The sequence below is a fragment of the Zalophus californianus genome, chromosome 8 (assembly GCF_009762305.2).
Source record: "Zalophus californianus isolate mZalCal1 chromosome 8, mZalCal1.pri.v2, whole genome shotgun sequence".
In the NCBI taxonomy this organism is placed as follows: domain Eukaryota; kingdom Metazoa; phylum Chordata; class Mammalia; order Carnivora; family Otariidae; genus Zalophus; species Zalophus californianus.
In genome coordinates, this window is record NC_045602.1 from 39,856,584 (window position 1) to 39,876,408 (window position 19,825).

The following is a 19,825-nucleotide window of genomic DNA, read 5'->3' on the forward strand; positions in this document are numbered from 1 at the left end:
CATACTTGAAACAGTTTTTTCAAACCACTGCTAGCCCCTTTCTACTTGTGATGTACTGTTTTCTGGTCTGTTTCATTTAAAAAAAAAGTTTTCTTTACCCACAAATTAATTAAACAGCCCTCAAAACAGGTCACAGCTCTCAGTTCTGAAACACTGGTAATTGACCTTGCTCCTTTCTGGTACTTGGACTGAATCTCTTCATTGAAGTGGGGGTAGTGAGCCTGGAAACTTAATGGCATTGAATAATTTTGTGGTATATTTAAACTGGATTGCCATAAAACCCAGAGAACTTTTTTAGTTCGCGTCTCTGAAGGTTAGGACAATTGCGATATTGGGTAAACATTAACAAATTCCTTCGATTTTTTTTCTTATTCCATGAAAATACCATCAAATTTGTTTTCATAATTTTTAATTTTTTGTTGGGGTGTATGGGTTCACAAAGAGCCTGAGACACTTTTATTTGAGCAAAGTATCTGCAAATCCTGGAGGAGAGAGGAATTCTATTTTATATTTCTGCGGGTGTGTGCCAGACCCTAAATTTGGATTGTTACATTAAGTTTGCATGGCACTTGCCCTTTGATTTGGGGATCTTTTGGTCCTGTTTTGGCCTTGGTTGATATTGCTAATATTCCTTAATGTTCCTCCTGAGTAGATTCTTAAATCAACAAATATATGTGTCTCTGATGGAACACATGCTTTGTGTAATGTCCTTAATTTCTGCAGTTAGAAGTGTGCTATTTTTACCACAAGAAAATGAGACTATTCTAAATTCAGCCTTCCCCTTTGGAATGGTATGGAATTGCAAAATACATTAACTCGCAAAGCTACTTACCTGTTTGTCATGGTAAAGGTGCTTGTAATTTGTTTTACTTATGCAGCATGGGAAATACTACCAATTATAAGGAAATCTAAATTTCTCTAGGAGCTGGAAAATAAGTCTCATCAGATGTGATTATCTGAGCTCATAAGAGGCAAGCAATACTGAATGGTTTGTTTTACCTCAGTAAATCAAAATAATGAAGACCACTAGCCTTCAAGTTTTAGTAGTTCCATTAACAAACCTCCTTACCCCTGTTGCCTATTAGAAAATGGGATGATGTTGGAAGGGGACGCTTGGCCAGGCCTTGATTCTCTCTCCTCAGGCCTAGTAAGACTCCCATCTTCCTGAGATGTCACTCAGCAACGCTTCAAGTGAAAAGGGCCTTTACTTGAGTTGTCAGTTGTCCTTGAAGGCAAGGTGGAACCCAAAGGGGCAAGTTTGGGGGAAGATGGCTGTAACCTTGGACACTTAGAGCCAGGCAGCTTCACTTTACTTCAACTGTAGGTGGTAAGTTACATCTCTGCCACTTCTGACTTGATCGTGTGAAGCAAATCATTGTCTTGCTTTCATTGTCTCAATCTATTTGAGCCTTAAATTGGGTTACCTTACTGCCTCCCTCTTGAGTGCTGTAGGCAGTGTTCCTCAACATTTTAAACTCATGCCTCTAGATATAACATTAAAACTCTGATCTTTGCTTTAATGTTTCAGAAATCAATAATTAAAATGCAGTTTTAGACAGTCTTTTTAAAGGCACAAAGTCTTTCTATTCCTTAGTATTAACTTAAATCCTCTGCTCTTTCTTAACAGGTTCTGGATAAAAGCAGTCTCCAAGTCCCAAATGAGTTGTCCCACCAGTTTTAAAGTAACTTGCTTGAACTCAGTGCAGAAGAACAGATAATTTAACAAAAATGGGAAATAAAAAGGATTCAATATCAGGCAGATCACTCTTCATCAGGTCCGGTGGTAACCATTACCCCAAACCAAAGCTGAACAACTCCCCCTCCCCCCCCCCCCACTGCCCGCGCCTGTTTCCTTCCCCCTGAAGCATTCAGGGACCCTGAGGTCACCAGGAGAGTATAAAGAAGGGGTGAGGGTGGAAGAGCAAGAGGGTAACTGGCCACTCTGCCCTTATCCAAAACATGGGGAGGTCATGTTTCACTGGCTTGTGAGTTCACGCTAGCTGTAGGGACACTGCCTTGGGGTTTCCAGGAGAGGGGGTTTTAGAGGGATTAAGAGGCAAGAGCCAGCAAACGTGCCATTGTCGTAGGAACAAATTCCACTGGTATTGGTGGTAAAGGTTAGGTTTCCCCAGGAATAAATTCTCATAATCTTTATACTCTTGGACATTCTTAGTTTTCAGGAGTCTGAAATCCTGCGGAGCTCTAAATTATTCTTGGGCTTGATCCTCCAGTCCTGGATTCTCTCAGTCCATGACTGTGTGGATTGGATGGACAGCGTTTTGACAGGTTAGGCTCCTTCCTGGGCCAGGCTGGATGTTCCTTCCCTGTCCAGACCCTATGTATCTTACATTTCCATCATTCCATTAGCATGTTGCCTTTTATTAACCAAATCAAATACTTGTCTTTGGTAAATCACCACTCTGCTCTAAAGATCTGATCTAAATGACTCCGTACACTTGCCCTGACCAGCCTTGCTCCAGTGACCGCTGTCTCCAAGCATGTCCTATTTCAGTGTTTTTATTTTTATATAAAGATTTTATTGATTTGACAGAGACACAGCAAGAGAGGGAACATAAGCAGGGGGAGTGGGAGAGGGAGAAGCAAGCTTCGACCCTGGGATCGTGACCCGAGCCGAAGACAGATGCTTAATGACTGAGCCACCCAGGTGCCCCTATTTCAGTGTTTCTAAACTTTACCAGCAGAAAATAATTGATGTCATGACCAGATACACTTATACATGTGTATCTGTGTGCATATGTTAATGTATCACAGCTTTATTGCATGTGATGTATTTTGATTTGCTAATCCATTTCAGTATTCTAATCACCCCCAAAATTTTGTCTTAAATCCTTAAAGACAAACATCAGACAGTACATTTTATTGCTAGAGTCCTCAAATGTTCTTATGTACCTCGAACCTACTAGTACCTAATTTCCACACACTGGTGATCTGAGGCATATTGAACAAGTTTATTCACATGTAGCAGGCCTACTCCCTTGACCCTTCCCATTCCATGGGTCCTGACTCCACAGTTTGTTCCTCTGATGCTCTGGTTTCTCCTGTTCCTTTTTGGTAAGTTACTAAGAAATGGTTAAATTACCCTCATTTCCCAATTTCCAAAAGGCTATTTTTGGATTATTTTAACATGGTTGCTTTATACGCCATTAATGCGCCAAAGCTTTTCAAAACTTGATTCTGGCCTTAATTGGATCAATTCAGAACTCAAATCTTTCTCTTCATACCATTTTCTTTAAAATACTGAACTGATTTTAGGTTGTAAATGTAATATATATTTCCTATATAAATATCTGTGAAATGTTAAGACCTATTAAGAATGGTCTTAAAAATGAGTTCTAGTACATGACCGAGAAGCCACTCATTTTAGTAAATGCCTTTTAAGCCTGCAGTACTTGAGTTATATTAGAGACAGTTGTGAGGAAGAAGACAGCAAATTGAGGGGAGAGCCAGGGACCAAAAGCAAAAACTGATAAAACATCTTTTACTATTAGAGGCTAATATTTCATTAGTCAGTGAATAAACATTTAGCACTGAGAATGGAGGGGCACCTGGCTGGTTCAGTTGGAGCATGTGACTCAATCTCTGGGTTGTTAAAGTTTGAACCCCACATTGGGTGTAGAGGTTAAAAGTAAAATCTTTGGGTGCCTTGGTGGCTCAGTTGGTTAAGCTCCTGCCTTTCCGCTCAGGTTATGATCCTGGAGTCCTGGCATCAAGTCCCGCATCAAGCTCCCTGCTTTGCAGGGAGTCTGCTCCTCCCTCTGACCCTACCTCCTCTTGTGCTTGCTCTTGAGAGAATGGAGACCAATCCTAGAGGGCTAATTTTCTGAAACTTTGAAGCAGTTATTTGCCTAGACTTGGTATTTGCAGTAACTACAGCAGTTAAAACAAATGAACTACATTGAAATCCATTATAAATTTTCATGACATCAGCCCAGATGGGACTTTGTCCTATCAGCTCTGTAGCTGCCAAGCACTAAGGTGAGGGTTCAGTTGGGGCCTGAGAAGGGGAGAAGTATACCACATTTATAAGGACTGCAGTGAGTACTTGGCCAAGAGAGCAAGCATCTGTAGGAAAGACGGGAAGGAGCAGAGTGAACAGAAACTTCCAGGAAGCCAGGTTCTCCCTGGAAGTTGTAAACCAAGATCAAAGGCTAATCAACCTTAACTATCCTTTTGTTCATTTGCTTCGTTATGTCAGGGAATGATGCACATGAATGCTTAATAGCTCATTACTGTCATTTCCCTGCCCCCTTTGTCCTTTAATTAGAAATCTTAAACCGGCAATCTAGGAGAAAACATGAGCCAATACTTAGGTTTTTGAGGATATACGGCTGGGTCCAGGTCTAGAGAGAGAGGATAGAAAGCAGAACTGGAACAGATACATGTAACAGACAAGGGTACAAAATAGTAGCCCATCAGTGGCAGCCCTGGCAGGGTAAGGAGGAAGCTGTTCATCTGGGAGGGACTCATGGGGCCCCTCAGTAGATCCGGGACCAGGAATGAGCAAAGCAGCCTGTGGAAGCCCTGGTGAAGGGCAAGAATGCTCCTGTAAACTGCAGGTTCCTGCTCACTTCCAGTATGGTTTCATAGTGGTAAGAGAAATGCCAGTAGTAGTAGAGGTTCTTGACTAGCAGTCCTCGCTTTATTTTAAAAGATTTTATGTGATTGAGAGAGCACAAGTGAGCACACAGGCAGGAGAAGCAGGCTCCCCGTTGAGCAGGGAACGCGATGCAGGACTCGATCCCAGGATCCCGGGATCATGACCTGAGCTGAAGCAGCCGCTTAACTGAGCTGCCCAGGCGCCCAGCCGCCCTCACTTTAGACCACTTGTAGTAGACCGAGTACAACTAAAGGTGCTGGCACACAGAGGGGGAAGCAAGGGAGATGGGAGCACTTTCGTGCAAGTCCCAGGGCCTGGGTCGGGGGGCAGGGGGGAGACAAAGGCTGTGTGAAAGTAATGGGAATGCGTGTACAAATGCACCTTAACTACAGTGTTTATTTACAGCCTTCATTATCCCATTCGTGCAGCCCAAACACTATGCATCTTAGAAATGATTAAACAACAATGGCAAATTTCTCACCTCTAAAATATCCCTTAAATTGGGCTACTGATCCGGTATCAGTGGAGATGTATGTATTGCAAACCTCCTTTAGCCACCTTCTCGAAGACTGAGGAAGCACCAGCATCACAGCATCAGGCCACGAAGGCCAAGTCCCTGACGGGAGGACAAACCACACTGGACAGCAGTGTGAAGTCCGCTGAACAAACACTGCTCATGCGCAGAGCTTATGCCGAAGCCAGGAGCTGCATCCTCACCATGTGTGTCCACAGAAATGAAAATGGTAGTGCTGCTTCTGTTTAAATGGTCAACCCTGAATGGGTGGCTTAGGAAGTATCAAATTAGGAATTTAAATAGTCCATGCTGTACCTATTGTTCTTTGAAGTTCAAGTCTGAATTATTTTCTTCACAAGATGGTTGAACAGAGATGTCAGTTCTCAAGTTTAAGTACAACAGCTATGCTAGGCCACAGCTGCTCCTGATTCGCCCACTTTTATTTGCCTTCATTGCTGTCGCTGTCACTGCCGCTGTCGCTATCACTGGTCAGTGAGGTTAGGTTTCCCAGGGCTTCCCTGTAAGGAAAATAAACTAGAGGGTTACACTGCATTTTAGGCTTGGGGGAGGGGACTCTGCAGCTGCACTAAGCTCTAATGAAAAGGGAAGTTTCCAAGAGCCAAATCTATAGGCTCTGACATGTATGACAAATGAAATAAACAGCGATCGCATCCTGTTGTTTTGCAAGGAAAAAAGTTCAGGAGGAAGAAAGCTATAAACATTGAATGGGTAGATGGACAAATCGTCTGCTCCATCTGATGCAGGACTCACTTCTGTTCCTGGCTGATTACAAAGTCAGCCATCACTCTCTGGGTGAGGCCTTCGCAAACAGGCAAGCTGAAGGCACTTGCAAGCTTCACTATCTCAATGGCCTGGGCAGGGCTGTTGGATGCTTTTGCACTGTCCATAAACTCATTCAACAACTCATTTCTGTAAAAGAAAGGCAAAATGTCAACATTCCCCAACTAAACCCCTGAGCCCCCTCACAGATTTATAGGCAAAGTAAAACCTAGCATTCTATAAAGTTGAGTCATGAAATCCACAACAGTAGCTTTGGAGGTAAACTTACATGAAGACTTTTAAGATTTTAAAAGATTCATCAGAGAGAGAGGGGCAGCATGAGTGGGGGGAGGGGCAGAGGGAGAAGCTGACTTCCAATGAGAAGCCAGACATGAGGCTCCACCCCGGCACCCCAGGACCATGACCTGAGCCAAAGGCAGACACTTAACCAACTGAGCCACTCGGGCACTGCCACAAAGACTAAAGGGCCAAAGATACAATGAACATTGGTCCATTATGCCTTCATTAAGGATCTGTTGTTCAGTGTATGCCCAGTGTGTTGCAATCAACAAGCACAGATTAAAAACAGTGCTTGCTTCAAGATGCCCTAGATGGTGGAAGCAATTGTCCACTTGCTTGAGCAGAAGAATGCTCAATCACTGTGACTGAGGGTATGTGAAGAAATTCCAATCATCCCATGGTAAGAGTTAAGACCATGCAGCTAATTCCAAGATGTACCCAGGGAGGCTTTTTAACTTCAACTTACCCAGGGATCTTATTATGCTTCTTGAAAAGCCCCAACATTTTCCTGTTCAAGATGAGATATGAGAAAGATTACGAGTATAAACAGCACAGAAGGTGAGCAGATGATCACAGCTGTTCTCCCACTGCAAGTTCCTGAAGACACAGGTCTGTGAGCTGCACTGGCTCCCAGCCCTGTTCACATCTAAAGCACCTTGGGTGCTTCAACTCCCTCCTCCCAAACTACACAAATGTACATTTCAAGTTTCACAGGCAAGTCTGATTCGTTGCCAGTGTTGAGAATTACTGGGGGGCGTATATCCTCTTTTTGAGAATCACTTCGGTCCTCCCAGGGACAGAATGCACCCTGTGGGCAGCAGAAAGAGGGGGATGCAATAGAGTGCGATCTCTTTCCTCTCTTACGATCCCAGAATGGGATCAGTGTCCTAGAATTACACTGTGAAGAGCAGGCTCAGATTTAAGGCATGAGTCTCATGTAAGTGCTCACCAGCAGCCTGCCACATGCAAGACAAAGGTGAAACACAGACATTCAGCTCCCATGATTCAGCTGAGGTCCGTACCCCTGCGCCAATCATCACAGCCTGATTCGTAACAAGTGTGTGTCAACCTGAGTTCTGAGGGAACAAATTCGAGCATCAAAGGTCTGTCACTAGCAGTGTAGCAGGCCATGTGTGTGATTTACACTCCTAAGACCAGTTTAGGCAGCAAAGCCTTCATTCACCAGCTTTTCCTAAAGACAGTGAACAGCCACATTTTGGGCGGACAACCCTATGTTCAAGTTACTTTCTTGTGTTGAAAAAGCCATATACAAGTACCCCACTTACTGAACAAAAGCACCTAACGAGGACTACTCCTACAAAGTATTCTTTTGTTGTCTTCTCTGCTTTTGGAAAAAGGAATGCATGTAAAATGTCCATTCACAAACACTAAGAATTAGTATGTGAAGGAAGTGCTGATGAAAACACCTAACTGATAGGTATATGGTGACACAAACCAAAGATGGTTCTAGTCAAGGCCATTTTTATATTATTTTTATTTTTTAAATGTTATTTATTTGACAGAGACACACACGGAGGGAACACAAGCAGGGGGAGTGGGAGAGGGAGAAGCAGGCTCCCCGCCGAGCAGGGAGCCCGATGTGGGGCTCCATGATCCTGGGATCATGACCTGAGCCTAAGGCAGACGCTTAATGACTGAGCCACCCAGGCACCCCTAGTCAAGGCCATTTTTAAATGTCAGTTTCCAAGTGCACAGCCTGCACTTGAAATACTTGGATAAGCCAAATGCCCAAGGCATTTTCAAAAATAAGATTCTTTGATCATTCTATTTAAGTGGACAGGACAAGTGACTACTTGCCCATGGATACAGAAAACAGGCGAGAAATAGAGAATTAGCCCTTATTAAGCTATGTCCTCTCTTAAATACAATGTATATACTATACTCGTCTTCCAAAAGTTTCCTTTTCAGTTGGTATTTGCAGTCCCAGAGAAAACTCATTTTTCTGATTACACATCTAATAGTCAAATCAGAAAATTCTAGTGACCAGGGAAAATGTTCTCTGAGATCCAAGTACAAATGCTTCTAATTCACACTTGTGGTTTTGTACTCACCAGGCTTCCTGCATTCTCCCAGCCCTTAAAAAGAGGACAGCTATATAGTTCAGGCAGTTGGCTGGCCACTCAGGAGCAATCTGTCTGGCATCCTGGCTCTCGTAAGTGGATTTGATATCTGCAGCACAGTCAGCAAACGCCACCTGAAGCTGAGAGGCCCTGAAGAGTCAGCAGAACTGCCTAGCTGGTTTTAGGAGAATCTAAGTTCAGAAGACTCCACAAAAGTGGTGGCATTTTTGAGCTATGCATTTTACCATTTGAACCCATCACATGTATAGTACACAAGCAATAAAAAAGAACGTACCCCGCCCTGCTCTGGGGTCAATAATTTGAATATTGGCCACATCCTTCAAAAATACATTACGAGTTTTCTTTTTAGATGGGAATTTTTTCAAAAAGCTACTACTGTCAAGACAGTTTTGGACTGGAGGAATGAAAGTGACTTCAGAAATGGGATTCTGCTAATGGCTGGGTATGTTTAGATGCAGAATTTAAATCTAGGTTTAGGAAGAATTGTCCGTAACATCTCCCTAGATGAAACCAAGGAACTTACCCTTACAAGGTCCACAATGTTAGAGAACATACTGGTTAGTGCACACCTAATCCCTGTAACATAACTTGAATCTGGATATAACCCTACCTCTGGTGGGTGCTGATCCCTTGCCATGAGCATCAGAATCTCTTCTTTCAGGTCATTGCGGAAAATGTGACCATATTCTTTACTATCTTGAAACAGAAAAAGAACATAGAGGTGATCACTGTCATGTAAAACCAAAACTCTCCAGCTGACCTCTGTCCACTGTCACAGTTCTTGGTGGGTACAAGTCAGGTGCTGACACTATTCCAGGTCTCCAGGAAACCGGCAGGATAATTCACGGTAAGAATGGATGAAGGAGCGACAGAAGGCAGCAACCTGCTCCCGGTCAAGTGACTACTCTGGAGCAGCTACCAGCTCCATATGGCAAGACACTGTATTACAGCACCTCGTAATTGTCAACCATCTCTGATGTAATAATCACTAGAGCAATCTTGTGAAATAGGTCAGGGTTATGGTCTCAGTGTTCAGACATGGAAACTTGAAGCTGACAGAAAACTCAAGTTGTGATCACCATCACCTAGTAGCAGAGACACAGCATCTTCTGCAGCCAATTTTATACACAGAAATGCACAATCATGCCAATTTCTTAGAAACATACCACTGGTTAACAACTGAGTCACAATGATGCAGCAGGGTACAGATGAATAACAAAGGCTTTGTGAATGGAGACCTGAATTTTGATTTAGGGTGTGCCATGTAATTAGCACTGGTCTTCCCTTTGTCGTGTCACACAACAAATGCACACCTTTTCCTGTCACAAAGGAACTTATTTAGGTCACTTTCAATGCATTTTTACTCATGCAATATTATACGCAATGTGAGCCAGCAACCATAAAGCAGACCTTAACTAATATATTCAATTTAGTGAAAAAAATGGAAATTTCCATCCCTAACATTAATCAAAATGTAGGGCAATGGAGTGAGATGGGCCTGGACATACAAGCTGGAACCAACCTTTCCAAATTTGAGGAATCATTTCTAGCCGGTTGGCCACATCCAATGCTTGGAGAAGGTCTATCAAAGTTTGGGAATGAGGAAAGAATACCTGATTAAGAGAAATACGAATACATTTTTAAAGTATTAGTCAGCAAAGATACCCATAAGCATATCTACAATGAGAGGTTATGACTCATCTTACTGAGGGTATCAGGTCCTTGTACCACTGCAACGTGACATCAATTTGTTCCATTAGACAAAGCAAACTGAAGAACTTGGAACTGTAGTGGAGAGAAAAGGTAGGTTTAGTCTCAGATCCCAACAAGAGAATGATTAAATTACAGCACAGCTACAGGATATGCTACACAGAATTTAAAATCAATTTTGTAAGTTACAAACAATATCAAGTTACATGGGCCAATGCTTGACTCAGGAGGTGCTATGTTCTCTGGACTTCCCAATTAATAATCTTCTATCCTCAGCTGGCCATTCATGACTGCCTCCTCATGCTCTCAGCTCATGGTGAGCCAACAGTTGAGTATCACATCCATTTTAAAAGCATGCAATGTGAAGCAAGAATATGGGCACACAGAAGACAGTCATCACATGCCTATTAACAGGCTGCCTCAAGTTCCTGTTCTTATCTACCTGAAATCAAACTCATTTGAGGAGTCTCTTTGGGCTTTAAAAACAAGAGGCTGGGGCGCCTGGGTGTCTCGGTTAAGCGTCTTCCTTTGGCTTGGGTCATGATCTCAGGGTCCTGGGATTGAGCCACGCATTGGGCTCCCTGCTCACCGGGAAGCCTGCTGCTCTCCCTCCCTCTGCCCCTCCTCCACCCCTCTCTAATAAATAAAATCTTAAAAAAAAATTTAAAAAAAAAAGAGGCTGTGTTGAATTTGTTAGGGACCTACCCTACTATACATTCAAAAATATAAAATAGGGCCTAGAGAAAAAAGATATGTATATTTAAAGCATTACAAAGAAAAATAGTCTAAAAGATACAGAGCAGACATCTCAGTCTGGCAAATCAGTTTACCACTGCTTGAATTTCCAAGTGCTCAATTAACATGTACTGTAAGTTGGGGGCATGGTGCCTACAGAGGTGACACAGGAGGGCTACCAAGAGTCTCCCACTTAACAGAACTAATGGTTGTTTAAAGAAGCTCTAATAATGCAAAAGGATGTTATTTCCAACACACTTACTAATAGAAGTTACGCCGATGATCTGGTCCAATGAATTTCCAGTTGTCTCCAGTGTTTAAAAGGCCATGTACTTGATAAGCAAGTTCTAGATCTCTGAGAAATGAGCACTGAAAATTTGCAAACAGTAAGCATCACTCAGATTTATCAGCCAAACAGTGGCTCATTACATTAAAAAGAGTTACTTGTGGAAATATTCATGCTGATTCAATGTATTAGTGGTTGACAGCAAATGAGTTATAAGATTGAGGGGGGAAAAAAAAGGCAAACCTCAAGTTATGTGAAATTTAAAAGTAAAATGATTTTGATCTAGTGATTGTACCTTTAGAAATCAATCCTATAAAAACACTTGGTCAAAGACAGATGGAGTGCTCATTTCAGCATCACTATATTTGCAAAAAACCCCATGAACTAACTCTAAAACACACTCACAGAAGAGGTAAGTAAATTGTAGTCCCTCCCTATGAAATACTATATTGTGGTCAACAAACAAAATATAACGGAAATGTGTCTGGTTGTGTGTGTTTGAATACCTAGAGGAAAAAACATGCAAGGATACACACTGAACTTTCGGAAAGCAATTATCCTTAGGGAATAGGGTATGCTAATCCATCCTGAAACTGCCTAAAACTTCTGATCAACACAAAATGAAAAACCAAAATTCAAAACAACCATTATCAATTTAAAAAGTCAAAATTAGGTAAACATGAAATACTCTGAAATCTTATCTGAACAAAGGTGTGAAAAAAGAAAATGTGTACAATAAATAAAGGTAGGGATGCTATGTGAATTAATATAAAATTTAAGAGAAAAAAAATTTGGACCAAAGACATAAAAGAGAAAGTGAAAGAATCAGGGAAGACCCCCAACCCCGCATGAGTTACAGATGAATTTAAGTGGATAAAAGGAAAAAAGAAAAACAAAAGTTAAACAAGAAACAGTACTTACAGCTCTCATGGCTGACTGAAAAAACATATCTGAAAATCAAAGTTCACAAAGTCTTGGTTACAATGGATAAAATTTATTTTCAAGTGAGCAGCATTAATAAAAATCCTAAAAATAAAACTTAATAAAACTGTTAATGTGTAAGTTAAGCCTAAAGGAATAAAAACTCTAGGAGAGGAAGCATAGAGCAACGCTCCACACGTATTTTGGCTTCTTCAGAATAATCACCGTTAAGACAACTAAGCTAAATTAAACCCTGTCCTATCATAAGGTCTCCAATAACTGGCAATCAGGAAAGCAGGCTCTTTGTTGCACACAAGCAATTTCTATGCATACCGTCATCTGGGTCCTTTGGGGAAAATTTCTGTCCTGTTAATTCGTTCATAATGTCATAGATTATGAGGGATGATCCTTTTGAAGGGTTTTCTGCAGAACGAAAAAGCAATTAGGCTTTATAAGGAGTCCCATCTGTACCCCCACCAACCACACAGACCGCAGTTCAAGGGGCCACACCTCCCCTCCCCCTGCAGCAGACTGCCTGGCATACAGCCAGCAGAGCGTATGCTCGTTGAAGGAGCAGATGCACACACTACAGAGGGGAACTCTCCATATGATCTTGGACAGTTCCAGCTCTTTGTCTATGTGCTCCCAGCACACTTTCCCTTCCTCTTTTATCTTGTCTCAAGCTTGACTTTCACCGAAGTGGGAGACACACACAACCTCACCAAATCTGCATACTTAGAAAAACAAACTTTTTTTGCTAGTAATCATTTGTGTTACGTACAATCAGGATGAAAAGGCCAAGAAAAAACTGTAGAATTAATGGACTTAGGAAATCCTCTTAAAATCACACGAACTGAGTACTAATAGGTATAAAATGCACCTACACAATTCCCAACACATCACCTTATTCAAGCTGTTCCCTACGTTATCCTCACACAAGTGATAATGTAATATTAATGACAGTACAGATGTATTTCTACAATTTCCTCAAGCATGTTTCCATTTGCTGGCATTTCTAATCATTTTATTAATTACATAATAATTTACATTTTTCTTTCTTTCTTTAGGCTTTCTCCTTTGAGTAAATACCTTTAAGTTGTTACTGCAGGGAGCCAGTTTACCTACGTGTAAGGCAAACGGACACTTCTCCTCTGAGTCTGTCCCCATGTTCCCGAGTGTTACTTAGGAAGCAGGGCGCAACTGAACCGAAGTGATACGTGATGGTAGAGAAAAATGCAACAGACTTTGGGGTCAGAAACACTAGTTTCACTAAAATGTCGTCAAGGTTGAGTAAAATTTTAGAAGATAATTATTGTGGAAACTGTTTACCTGTTTTCAAGATAAAGTCTGTTACCTCTTCCCCCCACCGCCACTCTAATAAATAAAAATCCTCCCCATAGGTGAGGATGTGGATTTTGTAAAATTAGTCCACCAAAATAGAGATAATGAAGTTCTTCTGTTTTATATATATAAAGTCTACCACAAGAGAAAAGGACTGGAGCAGTCATTTCTGAACCCAGGGGTTCTTTCTCAGGTTGGGGCAAATGGCTAAAAACTGACAGACTAGGAGTGCCTACTGCATGCCTTCCAAGCAGAGACAAGACACTGGGCATAGTTCATTTCATCATTACGGCCCTACGGTATTCACTCAGGTAGGGCATCCAGTCCCTTCTGGCACAACTGGTAAATGACAGAGGTGAACTTTCAGCTCTGGTGTGCCTTGCTCTGGAGTCCGTTCAACAGAGCACAGCTCCTACAGGAAGTGGCTCACCTAAAGCAGGTGACAAATGGAGCCAAAAGGTTCTCCTACAAGGCTTCAAAATAAGGTCAAGGTTACTGTCCAACAAGTCCCTGTACAAATGGGAATGATCTCTTGCTGCGTCACTGCATACAGCAGCCGGCGGCCACACATGGGTACCCAGCACTAATTCGATGAACAAATCTTCAATGTCATTTAACTTTCATTAAAGAGGCATGTGTGCCTAATGGCTATTTGCCTGAAAAGCACAGCTCTGGAGGGGGGCAAAAGAACTCCAGACTAACATACCTTCTGACGATTTGTTTTTTTTTTTTAAAGTCCTTTTATTTTTAATTTTTTTAGATTTTTATTTATTTGAGAGCGAGAGAGACAGAGATAGTGAGAAGATAGCCTGAGCTGGGAGGAGAGGAGGAAGCAGGCTTCCCGCCGAGCAGGGAGCCCGATGCGGGGCTCGATCCCAGGACCCCGGGACCATGACCTGAGCCGAAGGCAGACACTTAACCGACTGAGCCACCCAGGCGCCCCACCTTCGGACCATTTGTAATTGTACACCAACCCTGTTAGTACCTTTAATGGCCCTGCCCCTTCCAGCTGGAATAACTTTTTGCTCAGGCTATAGGAATGTTAATTTGCATTCTCTATTCTTAAATCGTATGCAGTGAAAGAGGCCTGTAACAATCACATAAACATAAGAGAATGTGTCAGCTTTCTATATAAATTAATACATAACGTCGTACATACCATGGTGATAAAACAGCTGAATCATATAGTGGTATGTTGCAAGCGAGGGTTCTAAATTACCAGGTTGACAGAAAAAAATAAGAAATAAGTCAAACACAGCTGTCCAAAAATACAGTTTACTGAGGCACACTGAACTAAAAACACACTGACCTTGGTATTTAAGTAAAAGATGATACATTTCTATTCCTCTGAACAAAGACCTATCGTAGCTCATTTTAATTAATGTTAAGTGGAAAGGGATCGTAAACACTCTTAGAAAGCCTTGACATATCATTAGTAAATGTTACAGCTAATGCACTTGTACTGTAATTCTTCATTCAAGAACACTAAAGCATACTGAAGTGAACTGAGGCCCAAACAACCTTTAATTACAGGAAACTATACAACACAGTAGCACATTTAGGTTCAAATAGCTAATTATGCTAGCAAATGTCATGGGATTTAAAACTATTTAATTCTTAAGTGAACAGTTCTCCCAAAAATCCATAGAAAAGTACCTAAAATATTAAAAGAACATTGTAATTTGCTATAAAGAGCATGAAGATAAAGGAGCTCCCACCATTACTAAATACTTGTAATGAAGTGTGCCAAATGGTGGAATCGAAGTTCTCAATAGGTTATATAAACAAAAAGTTTACCATCTCTTTTCTCCCTGTCTGCATCTAAGACTTCTGGCCAGCACTGGCTCAGCCTCCAGGGAGGGACATGACACATACTCACCTATTCCGATGGCTTTCATTTCACGAAAGGTCTGTAAGGCTGGCAATCTTCCAAATACATGAAATCTCCGGAGGCATTTCAGAATGGTATTAAATGTCTGTAGATTTGGTTTCACCTTCTGTGCAGCCATTTGTTTTAGCAGCTCCTAGTTGAGTCAAAAGCGTAAGTCTCATTTATGCCTGGGTAGGTAATTTGTCCAATTAACTAACATTACACACTAAAAAAGAATTTGGCTCTCTGGCTGAGTCTAACATTACTAAATATATCCCTAATTTAAGAATTATCTATTAGCAGGACCAGTGACTTTGCCTTTTAGAGAAGTTACCCCATTCAGTCACCCCACCTCACTTGATCAAGGTGTCCCAACTGTCTTCGCCCCGCCTACTAAAGCAAAAGAACAGACTAGAATAAACTGGAGTGTTTTCCTGTAAAATGAGCAGCAGTATGGTATAAAGACGCATGAACCGTATGGTATAAAAACATAAAAACATTTCTATTCCTAAGTTATTTAAATCCAATGAATATAATTTTTCAAACTTACCTGATAAAAATGTTTCAGTTAATACACATTTTTGTAATTAAAAAACTATGATGAGAAATAAAGCAACTGAGGTCTTTCTGAACTCTGGGTCAGTTAACATTTCTTCTCACATGTCAGACACGGCTACTTAAAACTACAAGGTTGCTGGGAGGATGTAAACACAACCGCTGAGTGCCCAGCGTTGTTGTACCTGCCTTGAAAATGTGCAAAATATGCTCTCTCCACCCCCTTTATTTCTAGGAAAAGGTATTTTAGGCCCAGCACAAGATAAATGAGGGTTCCTCCTTACCAGTATATTATTCCATTTGTCCTCTAATTTCTTATTCACACTCAATGCTGTTGCTTCAATCAATGCGTTGAAGGTGTACACATCAGCTGTAAACAAAAAATCTGGGTTGAAGTTTAACCCCTAAATGCCTCAGTTTAAGGCAAAGAAGTAATACACATGTGGCTCCTAGCTCACTTACCATGTGCCCACAACACTAGACAATCACCCCCTGCTCTGGATCTCTCCTCCTGCTTCTATATATGCCAATGAACACCAATGCTACATGAAAAGGTAAAAACTGAGCTCGTAATTGAGGCAAGATCCAAATATTTTGCGGATTCAAAGATGTTACAGATTTTTTTTTTTTTAAGATTTATTTATTTGTCAGAGAGAGACAGAGATACCACAGCAGGGGGAGCGGCAGGCAGAAGGAGAAGCAGGCTCCCCGCTGAGCAGGGAGCCCGATGTGGGACTGGATCCCAGGACCCAGGATCATGACCTCAGCTGAAGGCAGATGCTCAACCAACTAAGCCACCCAGGCATCCCAGATATTACAGATTCTTAAGGAAAGAAAAGGAATTCTCCACAAACACACTTACCATGGAGTCTGTTGTTTAATAATTCAGTGTACAAGTTTAATGCCTGCACAGGAGCTCGGTGCTAGGACAGAGAAAGCATAAACATTAAGCAACCTCTAACATGTTGACTTAAGAAATACTTGCACATTGACTGTTTTAGGGTTTGAGAATACAGCAGTAAACAAAACAGACAAGGTCCTGGTTCTCATGAAGTTTATAATCCACTGCTGTGGAAATTTTGCCTCCCAGGTGACATGTGGTAATTCCTGGTGATATTTCTAGTTGTCACAACTGAGGGCTGGGGAGGATGTAGTACTGATGTGCAGGGGGTAGAGAACAGGGAGCTTCTAAACACTCTGTGTTGCACTGGAGAGCCCCTACGACAAATTATCTGGCCCAGCTGTCAATAATTCTGAGGGTGAAAAATCCTGATTTAGTGGAAATTAAAGATAAAAATAGAAAAATAAATGTTACCTTCACCATTCCCCGGATCATTGTGCAGTAGGAGTGTGAGTTTTTCTCTGGCATTAGAGCGAAGATTCTCTCAGCATTGTTTTTTGCCCTAGACACAGGAAGAGTAAATTAACCAGGGGAAACACAAAAAACCAATAGTTATCACAATCTTCTGTGAGTTCAAAATGTTCCAAGCACTGTGCCAAGCACTTCATACACACAATTCCTACCATCCAGACAGAGAGAGAGAGAGAGAGAGAGAGAGAGAGAGAGAGAGAGAGAGAGAGACATGGTTATCATTCTGAAAAATGGGAAAAACTGAGGCTCAAAAACCTCAAGTGGTCCGCATCTTGGCGGTTAAATGACAGAACCAGGACTGAAAATTTTTACAAAAAACATATACTCACAATACTAAACAAAAAGCAAAGTGTACAGAGGGTACACAGCGAAGTTTCCCTACCCTCTCTCAACCATATACAACTCCCCAGAGGCCACCATGAACAAGCAGTTTCTCCAGAATCTCTCTCTCGTATTCTAGCGTGTACGTGTCACACTCTGGTGCGTCGTCCTTCCTTCCTTCTTCCCTATCAACCAACCAACCAATCGATCAATCCATGTAACCATGTTATACAGACCATGCTGTATCTTGCTTCTGCCTCTTTACAGAGGTCTTGGAAATCAGAAGCAGGATTTGAGCCAGGATGGTATGCCAAAGTCCATGCTCTTAACCACTATGCGAAATTATTAAAATCTACTAAAGAAATTTAATGTTTGATTCTATTCATCACTTCAAAAGACTTCAGATATTAATGGTAGCTCTCCTCCAGATGTCCACGTGAAATCTCTCTTAACCATTTCTATTCAGTTAACTTAAATTCTGAAATGTTAGTTAAACATTACTCACCTTTTGTCTGGAAACACTGACTATTTCTGCTTGCTGGCCAGTAGCCTTAATTTAGAACAACATTCTAGTGTATGTGTATTCTTACATAAACAAAATTAGCCAATCTTTCACAACAGGAGGTACTTATTGCAGAGTAGCACTGATGAAACTACCTAAGAAACCAACATTATGTGAAGGTGACATGAAGTGAAATGGGGTGGGGGGGGCTATGAAGAATGAATCGTCAACCTTGTACTGCTGGTTGGAAGTAAAGATCTTATGGAACGAGCTCTAAATGCATATGAATACCAAGGTCACATTTGTATTGTATGCTAAAAACAAATTTTATTTTAGAAAACTTCAGGAGCACCTCTTCGGGAACATGCCAAGTGCCGTAAAAAACCATACTACAAGGTTCTAACGATGTGTAACATACCTCCATGTGACTCCAAACTGATGATCAGCCTTCTTAGATTTCTCATCATTTTCCTCTGCGGCCTCCTCCTGAAATGAACCATCAACAGAAATAAAACAAAAAAATGACAATGCAATGCATTTTCCTACTTAGAATACTTAAAATCCCAGAAAGGCAAAGGGAACTTCGGAAAAATAAAATACAGGCCCAACAGAAGGTGAAGAAAAAAACCCAGTAAGTGTTCATTTAAAAAACTGGTAATTTTTTCAGCATAAATCAGCTCACTGAGAGATGAAAAGTAAAGCTAGCACTTAAAACGAGAACTGACGGCCTGGAGATAGATGAAGCCAGTTCCCTGCATAGCCTCGCTCAGAGAGAGGAACTGGAAATCCAAACACAGCCTGGCCTGAGCTGGCTCTATCTAGCTTGATCCACACAGAAATAACGTATATGCCTATACATTTTAAAAGACTTAATTACTCTGTATGTAAATACTCCATATTTAGTGGAGCAAAATTAGACATAAACGGAAAAAAAGCACTTTTCATTTTTCCTCATGCATATGAAAATATTTCATAAAAATGAAATATTATTGTCTGCCTATCTTCTCACTTATCAATATATGGTGCATCTTTCCACAGCCAAATAGACCTACACTACACCATCACATTACCATAATCCAATGACATGCCACTGGACATCCAGTTTTCCACATTTTTGTAACTACGTGTATGAATATTATGAAAATGACATATATAATCTTTGTTCACATGACCTAAAGATGTCCTTGGGATCTTTCTCTAGAAATAAAACTCTTGGGTTGAGAAATTAAGATAGGACTCCCTATCTACAGGCCAGCCCTTGGCACAATACCTGCTCTATACCCCCAGCAGTGTGCTCACTCCTCTCTGTCCATGTTATGTATGCCTTTTTTGGGGGGGCTGGGGCCCTGGAGTCTTTCCCTGTTCCTTACACATCATATGGTCACTGTAAGTAACAACAAAAGAAGAATTTGCCTAAACATTTCTGGTCAAAGCTTTGCCTGCATGTGGTAGGCAAGGTCAAAATATTTTTAAGAAGGAAACCAGAATTAAAATAATTGTTTTAATCTTTCTTCCGCCAAACCACTTTTTATCAAAGCTACTATACCATATCACATCTCAGAACAAATCTCTACTCTCCTAACATATGGCATAAGAACCCGCCTTACGTTGAGATGGTTATTACTATCAAAAGAAATTTTAAAAAAATCACTGCCAAAATCCATTACCAACTCTTCTGATTTTTCACTTTTCTGAAAATGATAATCAGCTGGGGGCTCCTTGTCACCATAGTAACACAACAAATCCAAGAGACTATTACTTGTTTCCAAAGATATAGTGGTTCCTGTGGGTAGGAGAAAAAAAGGGAAAGAAACATTGAAACAGTAAAGAACTGAAGCTCACTGGATTAAAATTCACTTTTTCTACAAACTGTGGCTTTCGTGGCTCGTATTTAGTGT

The 19,825-nt window shown here is 41.2% G+C and overlaps 1 protein-coding gene and 1 non-coding gene across 2 annotated transcripts in view; both read right to left on the reverse strand.

Annotated features, from left to right (window-relative positions):
- Positions 1–289: 289 nt before the first annotated feature.
- The window catches only part of PTCD3 (pentatricopeptide repeat domain 3), a 34,629-nt gene continuing 15,093 nt past the window's right edge, over positions 290–19,825 (reverse strand). Inside the window, exons 9-25 of the mRNA XM_027621352.2 lie at positions 19,595–19,710; positions 18,346–18,413; positions 17,048–17,135; positions 16,595–16,655; positions 16,017–16,102; positions 15,187–15,331; positions 14,467–14,517; positions 12,300–12,389; positions 11,967–11,995; positions 11,022–11,128; positions 10,021–10,099; positions 9,837–9,927; positions 8,925–9,010; positions 8,285–8,433; positions 6,679–6,720; positions 5,904–6,062; positions 290–5,650 (exon numbers count right to left, since the gene is read on the reverse strand). Coding sequence (XP_027477153.1) covers positions 5,572–5,650; positions 5,904–6,062; positions 6,679–6,720; positions 8,285–8,433; positions 8,925–9,010; positions 9,837–9,927; positions 10,021–10,099; positions 11,022–11,128; positions 11,967–11,995; positions 12,300–12,389; positions 14,467–14,517; positions 15,187–15,331; positions 16,017–16,102; positions 16,595–16,655; positions 17,048–17,135; positions 18,346–18,413; positions 19,595–19,710 — 1,526 coding nt within the window. The 3' untranslated portion in view covers positions 290–5,571. The remainder of the gene's footprint in view (positions 5,651–5,903; positions 6,063–6,678; positions 6,721–8,284; positions 8,434–8,924; positions 9,011–9,836; positions 9,928–10,020; positions 10,100–11,021; positions 11,129–11,966; positions 11,996–12,299; positions 12,390–14,466; positions 14,518–15,186; positions 15,332–16,016; positions 16,103–16,594; positions 16,656–17,047; positions 17,136–18,345; positions 18,414–19,594; positions 19,711–19,825) is intronic.
- On the reverse strand, positions 7,121–7,258 carry LOC113938838. The gene has a single exon (XR_003525037.1). It is a non-coding gene; the product is annotated as a small nucleolar RNA SNORD94 (small nucleolar RNA).